The sequence below is a fragment of the Melospiza georgiana genome, chromosome 4 (assembly GCF_028018845.1).
Source record: "Melospiza georgiana isolate bMelGeo1 chromosome 4, bMelGeo1.pri, whole genome shotgun sequence".
Classification (NCBI taxonomy): domain Eukaryota; kingdom Metazoa; phylum Chordata; class Aves; order Passeriformes; family Passerellidae; genus Melospiza; species Melospiza georgiana.
Window position 1 is genome coordinate 58,801,698 of NC_080433.1, and position 12,399 is coordinate 58,814,096.

Sequence of the window (12,399 nt, forward strand, 5' to 3'; positions counted from 1 at the left end):
ATATTCTTCCACTTACTTTCCAGAATTTACTGGGTTTGTGTTTGAAGAGTTTTCTCAGATGAGAGTTCATCTACATACCCCACATCCATTTCTACATGGAATGACAAATAAGCAGCATAGTGTTATCATCATTTAACAACAAATCAAGTCAGTACTGTGCTGCCATTCACAGCTATAAAACCTCTGAAAACACATATTGCAAAACAAAGCCCAGTGTAGGTGATATCCAGAGATAAACCATCCTCCTCTTGCTACTGCTGTGTCCCTGCTGTAAGTTTTAAAATAAAAAATTTAAATATATTTATTTTAAAATAATTTTAAAATAAAAATTAAATATTGAAATTAATATTTGCCTGTTTAAAAAAAAAGTTTCACTGACATGCTTCTTATCTGAAATGGACACAAAGTTATTAACTCTAATTTGGTTCTTTTCTTTTGGCACTTCCACAGTGATACTTCTGAAAGCATTGCATAAAGAATATTCAGGGAAAAATTCCTCTCATGTAATTAGTATGATTTCTAAGAGTGAACATTGCTCTATAAGTAAGTTTCTTACATGCTGAGTCAACTCTGGATAAAATTTCAAAATAGGAAAAAATCTTCCATTAATTTCTAACATTAATGTTTATTTGCATAATTAATTTTACTAATTATTTACACCTGAATTAACTTTTGCAAATATTTCAAATATTTTCATATTTAATTATAATATACCTAATATTAGAAAACAGATATATGGGAATGTAGATATCTAATAAGAAAGATTTCTTCAGAGCAGCTTGCTGATTACAACTATAACATCAAATTGATTTTGTGATCTGCTTTATAGATCTTGAGGCAAAAGGGGATTTCTTGGAGCTCCTGCTTGGGAATTTATGAAAGAAAAGTTATCTTCACCGTGAAGACATGAAATAAAGTTGACACACATAAAGCATAAATTAAATCTTTCATTTTCAAGAATTACTCTGAGTAATCCAGTTTAATTAAGATGAAATTCACTACAGTCACCTCCAGATCAGTCTTCCTGTTAAGAGCTGGAGCAAGGTGTGAGTTGTGGAGCCATTAGATGGGCCCTTTTCCAGGAAGAATTCTGTCCTTGGAGTGGCCACGTCTAATGAGCTGTGGAATTCAAAAAGCTCAAGACTGTTGGTTTAGACTTTCCTTTTGAGATACTTGCAAGAGAGTGTTTCTCATGCCTTCTCCCCACCCAGTTTGGTGCATCCCATATGGTCAGTGAGGGCTCTGCAGGCTCTGCTGATCCACAGATCCAAGGCTCTTTTCTCAGCGATGTTTTGTAAGATGAAGGACCTCTTTGGGGTCTCTGCTTTGGTTTGTGGAAGCCTCAGGAGCTGTGATGTAATGACACTGGGCAAGGCACCACAGTGGAGACTTCTGCTCTCTGGGTTTTTCCTGAACTCTTCAGAATTGCAACCCTTCTTCTTGTAATACACTGTGTGTGAAGGTTAAAATTTTTTCCAGTTAGTTTCCGCTTAGTAAAAGCCAACAAGAGCACAAATGATGTAGCCACAAAATTGCCACAAAACTTAGGGAATTGTGTACAGCACATTTTAATCAGCTTTGATAACAATCCAACCTTTATTTACAAATTTTTCATTTGTTATTAAAATTGGATTTTGAATAACTATGTAAATGTGTGCTTCAACTCTCTAGATAACATCTGTATAGAGCTGAGGGTTGTGCAGTAGTTTGTTGTGTAGCTAATACTGGTGGTACTTACATGCTTTTGCTGACACAGGAAAGGAAAAATATATAACTCCCCATTCCTGTTCCTTTGTTGGTGTTTGTCAAAAAAAACCCCGGCATGCTGGGACATAGCTCTCAAATGCTGTCTCCTGCCTGGCAGCTCTGACTGTCAGCAATGCTTTGTGAGGGTCTAACTATGCAACTTTTTGTAACTCATCCTTGAGAATTTTGTCCTGAAAATCACTAAACATCTATTAAATGTCTGATTTAGGGGATGCTTTTTTCTAATTTTGTACTGATAAAAGTAGAAATCTGAAAACTCATTTAATCAAAAGAAACAGGCTTTACTTTTGTTCTTGCCATGCCATTTATGTCATGTCAGTACAAAAATGAAAAGAGTTTATATTGTGTGCCTTATTCTATGATTATAAATCACATTGTTTAAAGAGATTTTTTTAATATTTCCATTGAAAAAATGTAGGGACATAGTTACATCTCTGTATTTGTTCTACTGTTTCTTAACCTGTCATTTAAATGGACTAGGAAAAGACCTCTACCGAACTCTAACTAATTATTTAATTATTTTAAAATGTATACTATAGAATAATCAATATGTAGTTTCAGAAAAAATAAACAAGCTTGTTCATCAACTTTATGGAGGGTGTGGCTGTTCACCTTGGGTGGGGATGTTATTATGTTTCTGTAATCTCCTGTCATATCAAAAGCTCAGCAGCAGGATTAACAGAACTTCTGTAAGTGTGTGTCTCTAATACTTTTGACAAATAAATTTTATATTAAATCTAAATTTAAATATTCTTTATAAAGTTCCTGGACATTTACTGGTTTTGTTAATAAAGAGGTTCTTTTATATATATATATATATATGCATTTATATATAATGTATGTATATTAAAGCCTCTTCCTTGAGAAAACAGCAAGAAACTGTAGTTTCCTGCTGGTGGAATTTGAGAGCATGTATCCTACTGTATACTCTAGCACAATCACTACAGTTTGTTTTTCTGACTGAGTCTGATTAAATCTCAACTCAAGAATAGTAACCACAGAAAAGTATGGATAGAATTCCTCTGTACTAAAAACACGTTTCAGACAAGTCTGTTAAACACCTCGTACATGGTGTGGATCTATTATGGGGAAGCATTCAGACTAAATTCAATATTTGATTTGTGTCATTGAGAAGCCAGGGAATATCATTATCTCATCCACCCCTTCCTCCCCTGCACTCCCCTCCCCACCCTCCCAGAGCCTCCTAGGCCTCAGGAGCCAGAGGTAAGATAATTTTTTTATCTATCTAGCTAAAGAAAGGTCAGTTCTGTGTTTGGTAATTTATAGATGTTTGTTACTAAAGGATAATTTGTGAAGATTTTGTGCAGCATTTCTTAGTGGAAATTTGTTTGCATATACCTACAGATAATACTGTTTGATCTTATTAGTTTGATAAACTTCATCTAGTGTATGTTGCATATAGCACATCTTAATTTGTTTTGAAAGGTAGATATGGATAGACCAAAGAGAATACAAGTCATAGATCTCCATCTGACTTTGCAAAAAAGAGAAATACAGAGATGGAATCTTCATCCTAGTGCATTGAACAAACTACATTTGGGCATTGTGGAGGAAATGCAGACATGGAGCTGTGTGTGATGGTATTGTTAGAATTGCTCTCCAGGCTAAGAGATTGGCATTTTCACCTAGTGCAAATCAGCCCTCAGAATATGTGCTAGCACTTGTGTGCAGATAGAGTGCTAGAACATGGCTTAGGAGAAAGCCTTAGAAAGGAATGGATACCTTATCCACCTTTGTGGACCAAAGGTGCAATAAGGTGCATTAGTGCTCTGGAAGGGGTGTTAGATTTCCTCACTGAAGAGCTGAGCCAGTTCCTAGCAGAGAGGTCAATGTTCTTTCAGCCTGCTTTGAAGCCTCTCTTGCTGACCACCATCAGAAGTATAACACTGCATTTGGCTGAGAGGAGAGAAAGAAGGCAAGAGACTACTTCTAAATTTGGAGAGATGGATTTTCAGCTGGGTTGTAGGAAATTAATTTCTTCAACCTGTTTCAACTGGTTTTTTTAGTTTTGAAAATTTGGAAGGCCTCAAAAGCCTCTAGAGTAGTTCTTCACAGAGCATGCAATACCTGTTTATTAGGGACTGTTTCTGGGATGTGATACAACTGGCTTTATGTCTGTACATTAAATCAAGTAGGGTGGGGGATTGAAAAAGGCTGTAAGCACTGGGAAGGGTGAATCTCTTTGGTCTGCCTTGCTGGTAGCATGCAGCCTGCTGAATACTGACTATGATGGCATTGCTGTTGCTCTAGCACCTAAGCCCAAGCCTGGGTGTGCAAATGGGGAATTTTCTATATGAAAATTATAGAATAGATTATTTACAAGAATATCCTCAGAGCTTTCAGATTTAATGTAGAGAAATAGTTGATCCCCAGACTTACTGTTTTTCTCACTTCTGTATTTCTGCATTAAACTGTATTTTACATCAAAATGTTTTTGAAAACTTGGCTTTCCCCAGCCAACATGTGGTTCCTCCAAAAGTGCAAATCCAGTGGTATCAAAATAGAGCCAGACAGAACTGTTGTGGCTGAGTGAATGTGTCCTGTGTAGATAAGTGAGCATTGCTACCCTTAGTCCTTATTCCAGGGGGTTGGCCACTTCTCCAAACACAGTCCTACAAAAAATCTTTGATATTGTCTCAATAACCATATTAATTAGGCAGTTGAGTCCTTGCAGAATTTAGAATTCTGTCTGTTTAAAATTGTGGATGATACGGTGTGTATTTTTGTTTTATAGAGGCTGACCTCATTCCTGAACTGAGTGAAGCTGAAGAATATGAGGTATAGCATTCATTTGTTTTTTAAGGATGTATTTAAAATAAATACATTTCAACTGGACTGAAATTATATTCTGTGAAAATTGACAAAACCATGTCACCAAATGAGTATATTATCTGCATTTATGTATACATATATACGTAGCCTTTGAGCTATATTTCTCCCTGGATAATTCTGGAGATACCTCAGTATTTCTCTGGGGTTGGAGGTACATGGTGAAGTAAAGGATATCACTGAATATTCCTAAATATTTTTAATATGGGGCACCAGTTTACAATCACCCCTCTGTGAAGTCTGACAGAATTGTTCATCAAAGAATCAAAGCTGCCATCCAGTGTTAGGCTTTTTAGTTAAAGAGAAGTTTGATTTCTCCTTACTTGTGATGGTTTTATCATGTAGTAAATTAAAGTAAGGGAGGACAATAGTTGTGCTGAAGAGTGAGATTCAAGTGTGTCTGCCATCAGTGTGCTGTTGGTTTAACTGTTACTCAAAAATTCTTGGAGGTTCATTTGCTTCCTGAACTCAAGTGAGACTTTAAAGCATGGCTCTGTTTTACAAAATTTTTAATGATCCTATGATAACCTTTGAAGGCTTCATATTCAGTAACTAGGTCTCTGGAGTCTCAGGAAGGAGAGATGTACAAATGCCATGATTAAGTTTTTTACAGTCTCTAATACCAATTGTGTAACAGACAGTTACTTCAGTAGGACAATTATCAAGTAATCCCTTAGAATTTTTAATTTATAGTTTCAGTCTATGACCACAATATTCTCACTGCAGGACAAATCCTTTTAGTTAAATAGCACAGCCTGTGCTCATGTCTATTTACCCTCCCTTGCATTTGTGGACACTGAGTAACCGGTAGCACAGTCATTTCTCTGTTCTAGTGTATCTAGATTATTATATTGCATCTGTTTCATGCCAGTGAACATCAACTGATTTTTACTTGAACCGAAAAAGTTTGAAAGCTCATACACTGCCTTGCAGAAATAGAAACATGGGCCTGTCCAGTCTATCCCGGGTTTGAAGGCAATTAGTTGTGGTGCTGCTGTCCCTACATTTTGGATATTTAGTTCTGCAAATGAAATCCAAACCTGAGAGTGACATCTGAGGCACCTTATGTTAAGTGCATGAGGGGTTCCTGGTTCAAAGAGGGACTGCAGTGTGAAGCCCAGCTCTAGCCTAGTGGGTAAAGCCCTCTGGTGAGACTGGGTGAAGGCTCACAACTCCTGTTTGTTGAGTGCCTCAGGCAAAAACATACTCAGCAGCTCTTTATCTTGGGTGTATTCCTTCAAAGGCTGTTGCTTTTTTACATTACTCTCCCTGCTGTGCCCTGCTCAATGCAGGAATGGGAGATCTACTCAACCTAAACTATAGTGGAAACTGAGGAGTTGTTAGATTGATGACTGTGCCTATCTCCTGTCTACTGGGTGTTTTCTCTCAGCATTATGCTTTTGAACAACAAACAGTGGCATTTCCACCACATTGCCAAGCCAGATCTTTAAAAAAAACAAAAAAACAAAACTATTTTGCAAGAGGCCCTGTGCTGCTCTGTCTCTTAGGGCTATGTGTGCCTGTCAAATCAGGTCCTTTCCGAAACTGAAAGTGTACCTCAATCTAGATGGCAGAGTTGGGCTGGGACGGGTTCGATTCTGGTGCAGCACTAGATGATGACACAGCACAGAACTGCAGGGACTGCTGTGTTTAAGTCAAAACAAAAATGCTTGCTGAGTGAGTTAGGTGCTTCAATGATAATTTTTTTTTTTTTTATTTTGTGCAGGGAAAGCTGTAGAAGGGATGAAAAGATTTGACCTTAGATCCTCCAGCACTGCCTAAATGCTGATTGCATTCAGGCTTTTTTTTTTTCTTTTGGATATGTCCTTAAAAGGCAAAACTCTAACACAGATTTTGTGCAAAGTATTGTTATTCATCGTCATTCATATTCAGAAAACAAAGGGTCATAACAGGACTAGGGCACATGGATCACAACACTTGTGAAACTCTGACAGTCTTGATGAGGATCGTGAACTCTTCCAGAATACTCTGATAATTCAGCAGAATTGAGGTCATAAATATATTTTGCAAATTATCTTGTTGTTATTACCGTTTAATTACCATCAGGATATTAGTGCAAACCTCTAATGCATTCTGATAGCAAAAACATTTTTTCATTGCAGTGTATACAATCTAAGCTATATATATTGCATATACAATTGCATTTTATTAGGAAAGAGATTGAGCCTTCTTAATAAAGTAAATAGATATTGTGAGTGATTTTTGCCTCTCAAACACAATTTAAGTAACGCAATATTGAAGAAGTTATTGGGACACAGCATTTTAATGTTTTTATTGCAAATAAGTAATATTTTTCAAGATAAAAGAGGATATCTCTTCTTGCAGTTAATTCTTTAGTTTAAGACAAACAGTCTTCTCAAGTGTGTTTTGCTTTACCCCTCTTGATTTAACTATCCAGGAAAATGTATTATTACAGTTCAGTTTTCTTTCATGTTCAAAGTCTATAAACATTTTTAATTGTCTTCGGCTATGATATTTTTTCAAAGGATGAAGTTGATGAAAAGGAAACAGAGGTGGATGAAGAAACTGCAGTAGTTCCTAGCACTGACAGTACAATGAACCAATTGAGGAGAGATTTTCAGGTGATTACATCCAGCTACAGTCAAGAAAAAGTGCGAACAAAACCCAGTGAAGCCAAAACAAATAGATACCTAACAAGAGAAGAATTGCATGGTAAGGATAATGTTTTCAAAGCAGTTTATTATGCTACTTCTCCACCTATTGGTGAAAATTCTGAAGAGGAAGATCCTTTTTCGGAATCCCAAACAATTACTGGAATTCCTCCTCAACTCATTGACTCCACCAAAGGCAGAGACGACGAGTTTATATATCTTTCTTCAGGCACCGAGCCAACAAGAATAACCACCTCTGGCCACAGTGACGAAGATTTCTTATTGCCTCCTTTTAAACCTCATCAGGAATCTGATGACTTTTGGAGTTCAGTTCCTACCACTTCTTCATCCCAGCTGGTTACAGAGGAGGCCTCCCAAGAAGATGCCCTTCCTTCAGGAAGCCCAGATATCAGTGTGCATGATGTCGTTTCCCAAGGCTCCATTAGATATGTTTCAGAAGTTGTAGCACCCTCAAGCTCCGATGAGCCTCCAAAGCATACTTCTTCCCCTGATGGAAATTTATGGTTTCGTAACGCTACAGATCCAACAACTCAGTCTGTTGATACATCACCTAGCGGGCAGCTGTCTCAGACCAGTTACACTGATGCTTATATAGAGGGATTAAAGCCGACTACAGCGCCCTATACCAGCAGCCCAGTGGTTTTACAAGGCGCCTCAGATGCGGATTTAGAATTGCCACATTACTCTACCTTTGCTTTCTCCTCTGCTGAATTATCACCTCACTCTATCTCTTCAAGCTCTGGAGAATATGGTTCTGCTTCTGCTGCCAGTGAGGTACTCTCTCAGACAACTCAGCCAGTCTATAATGGTGAGATACCTCTTCAACCTTCCTACAGTAGTGAAGTGTTTCCTCTAGTCACCCCTTTATTGTTTGACTCTCAGATGCTCGACACTACCCCTGCTACATCAGATAGTGATGTGATCTTGCATGCTACACCTGTATTTCCCAGTGTTGATGTGTCATTTGAACCCACCCTGTCTTCCTATGATGATGTACCTTTGCTTACATTTTCCTCTGCTTCCTCCAGTAGTAAAATGTTTCACCGTTTGTATACAGTTTCTCAAATGTTTCCACAAAGTGCTACTCCAGCTGTTGCAAGCGATAAGGTGTCCCTGCATGCTTCTTTGACGTTGGCAGTGGGTGATCCATTAATACAGCCAAGCCTTGCTCAATTTGCTGATGTGGTGTCACATCAGACCACTCATGCTGCTTCGGAGACACTGATGTTTGGTCATAATAGAACTCACATATTTTCTCAAGTTGAACCATCCAGCAGTGATTTAAATATGCATGTACTATCTACAATGTCTGAACTTACTTATGCTTTGTCTGGTAATGTGGGCTCCCTCCAAAGCTTTACTGTTTCCTATGACTCTGCAGAATTTGTGCATGATTCTGTTGACGTATTTCATCAAGATCCTTTATTTAGCAGCTATAACAATGTACTGGTGCATAAGCCTTCCTCTGTAATATCACAAGCTGATACTTTGCTGCAGCCTACGCGCTCTCTATCTAGTGACACGGATTGGTCTGAAGCATACTCTGGTAGTGAGTCCCTTTTGCCTGATACAGATACTTTGACAGTACTTAATGTTTCTTCCTCTGATTTTGTTGATGAGATTCCATATGAATCATCCGGGTTTAGTGATGTTAATAAGATGCTTCAAAAAGGTGATGTTATATATGGAGATGAGAGACAACTGAAAATTTCCCCTTCTTTAAGTGAAATGGCTTCCAGTGCTGAAAGTAAAGTGATACATGAACTTTCTACATCTGTTTCTAATAATGTTGTAATTGAGCAGAATATGACTCTGCAAGAAAGCCCACTTCCTGTTTCTAGCACAAAGGGAATCCTTCCAGTCTCTCTTGCTTTTTCCACTACTAAGATATTTGATCATGATATTAGTAAACTTACAGAAAAGCACCTTTCAGTTCCGCCTTTGCATGTTACAACTCCAGCCTTTGATGACACTTTGCTTAAACCTGTGCTTAGTGCAAGCTCAGATCAAGCTCTCTCTGTCCCTGCTTATAGCAAAATGTTATCCTCGACTCAGCTGTACTTTTATGAGACCTCAGCTACATTAAATAACGAAGCATTACTGCAGTCCTCCTTCCAATCTTCTGGCGATGGCACTCTGCTTAACACAGCTGCAGTTGTGCCTAGTGATCCCATATTGGCTGAAAGCTCAAGGGTTCGAAAAGATAGTTCTACATTTGACCAAATATTGCATCAAATGGCACCAGTTACTGCTACAACTGAAAGCAAGCTGCATTCTACATCTCCACCTTCTGTTGCTGATATGATGTCAAACACTTTTAGTAAGCCCACAGCGTCACTTCAAGGTTTATCTTTTTCTTATGAAAGTGAGAGATACGTTTCATCCAGTTTATTTAACAGTGAAGATGTTCAGAAGGTCATGCCTTCGTTGTACAGTAGCGATGCTTCATTCCAGCTGACCAGTTTAGAAAATACAAATGCCTTTCCATCCCCGGCAGCGAATGCTGCAACAACTCCCTTCCTAACAGGTGACATATCATCACATGTAGCTACTCCTACAGACAGCCATATCTCTTCAAGTGCTTTTGAAAGAATTGAGGCTGAAAGTGTCTCTTCAAGTTCCACACTTGGTTTTGATCCTGTTCCTATGCCTGCACTTGTTTCTGGTTCTGATGTGTCTGTTCATCACACTCTTCCTTTACCAAATACACTTACTTCAGTTACGGCTGTTCCTTCCAAAAGTGAGATCCCTGTAACTTTGAATAGGTTGCTGGTTCCTTCTGGAGAATCCTCTGGGTTGTCTCCCAGTGTCATGTCCAGTACTGATCTTTGGTCTTCTGTAGTTGAGGATGACTACGATGAATACGATGATGCCTTCCCTGTAAGTAACTGCATCTCATGCACTTCCCATAGAGAAGATCAGGATATGATAGTAGAGGATGAAAATACAAAGGTAAATAATAACAAGGATCAGAGTAACCTAATTATAAGTTCACATTCTGAGAAACCTGAAGAAGAGAAGTTTTCTACTGCTGCATCTGACAGTCAGATAAACCGTGCCATGGACAGACGTAATTATACATCCATACCAACTTTGACAGCAAATGCGATACCTGAGAAGCACAACAACCTGAAAATTTTGGAGAACCACATTCAGACCTCTAGTGTCCAGTTGCAAAACACATCAGAATCTAAGTCTTGGGCTGTTTTGACAAGTGATGAAGAAAGTGGTTCTGGCCAAGGTACCTCAGATAGCCTTAATGATAACGAAACTTCAACAGATTTCAGTTTTCCTGACCATAATGAGAGAGACACTGAAGGGGCAGTTGAAGCAGGTAATTCAGAATTAACTCCTGGATCATCACAATCATCAGCCTCATCTGTTACTAGTGATCACTCATCAGTGTTCAACATCTCTGAGGCAGGTTAGTTATGGATAAGTCTAATGAATACCATGGGAAGCTGTGAGGGGATACTTTTGTGCCATAGAGAGTGAGAAGGTTTATCTAGAGATAATAAAGGGAGAACATAACAGTGCCAATGGGTGTGATTAAGGAAGCATTGGGGAACAGGGTTTCATACTGAGCTGGCTATCTTGTGAATGCTACTTCTGGCTACTTAAAACTGCACCTGAAATATTCTTTTGTAAGATGATTATGGTCTGCTTTTGGATAGATGCATACTGTCAGCAGAAGTTGAGTCATGCAAAATCTGATACCAGAATTGTTTCAGTGCTAATTTTTGCTTTTAGTTTTAAAGGTTTGAGAGGGACTTAGGCTCTCTGTTGAGTTCTTTGTACAGAGACTAGTGCTGGCTGCATGGAAATACCACCAGAGGAAATATGCCTCTGATATTCTCTTCTAAACTTACAGCAGCACATTTTTTTGTGTTTTCTAAGAGGATGAACAAGGAAGAAGATGCTGGTCTTATTCTGATTCATAAAAACATTCATTTTTACTCTGTGTATGCCACTTTCACATTTCAGTGAGATGCAGATTTTTTGTGCCAGATTTGCATATTCCCAATGTAGAGTCAGATTATCCTCTAGATGTTTATGTTTAATGCTATTTTCTTATTTATTCCTCTTAAATTCAGTGAGAGTATTTGCAACCCATGATTCCAAGGATAAAGTCAGAAGTCAAAATTCATAACACATTTCCTTTGTATTTAAAAATGCACTGTGGAAAATTTGAAGTATTCAGGCACATAATTTTCATTCCTTCTTGTGCTAGAGAATTGAAAATCAAAGAATCAAGCCAAAAATAATCTATGATCTTTGAAAAAAAACAAACAAGGGGTTGAATTGGTGTTTTAGAAAATAAAGTGAACTTCTGTTATGTACTTGCATCATCTATAGAGGGCAGTATCATTCAACTAAACCCATTAAGGAATGGCATTCACAAAGCCTGGGAAGGTTTCAGCCCAGTCCTACAAACAAATACACAGTTGAATTACATAAGGTTGTATTTCTCATGAGCCACAGAATACTCATATGAAAAGGTAAATTAACACTCTATATAGTTGGGGCTAGAACAATATGAAAAATAAAAAATAAAATTAAAAGAGAATAAAGAACATTGAAATTACTAAGAGTCCTAACAAGGTAGGTGTTACAAAACTGAATTAATAAGTGAATTAGTTCACTGGTAAGTAGCTACCACTTTGAGTAAAATGCATAACATTCCTCCCAAAATAAGCAAAAATAGCATTAATATTTCAAAAACTATGTTATTAGTATGACTGAGTGTTGCCAGAAGATACTAGAGTTTACATAATGGGTGTCATTTGAATTTTTATCAATAGTAACTCAAAAAGGATTATACAGTACTGGAGGAGGAGTACAACAGACTTAGTTTGTCTTCTAGATATTATTGAAAGACTCTACAGTATCATTTCATGTTCATTACTTTTTTTCCAACACACAATGCCAATATTGACTTTAAATAAGCTGAACATTCAATTTCAGCATGTCTAACATGGTCTCCTGTAAATCAAAGACATATTTGCTTAATTAAATTACAAAGAAATGCAGCAAACACAAAAATTAATCTCTCACCTGAGAACTTACTTATACATTGCAATGGATTTTGCAGAAATTGGTGAAATGTCTTTTCATTGCGACCATTACA

The 12,399-nt window shown here is 37.7% G+C and overlaps 1 protein-coding gene across 5 annotated transcripts in view; it reads left to right on the forward strand.

Annotated features, from left to right (window-relative positions):
• The window catches only part of PTPRZ1 (protein tyrosine phosphatase receptor type Z1), a 131,982-nt gene that overhangs the window by 91,179 nt on the left and 28,404 nt on the right, over window positions 1-12,399 (forward strand). For 3 of the 5 annotated variants that reach the window (XM_058022672.1, XM_058022673.1, XM_058022674.1), the window contains exons 11-12: window positions 4,523-4,566; window positions 7,125-10,695. In XM_058022672.1, coding sequence (XP_057878655.1) covers window positions 4,523-4,566; window positions 7,125-10,695 — 3,615 coding nt within the window. The remainder of the gene's footprint in view (window positions 1-4,522; window positions 4,567-7,124; window positions 10,696-12,399) is intronic. The other 2 variants (XM_058022675.1, XM_058022676.1) reach the window with 1 other exon arrangement.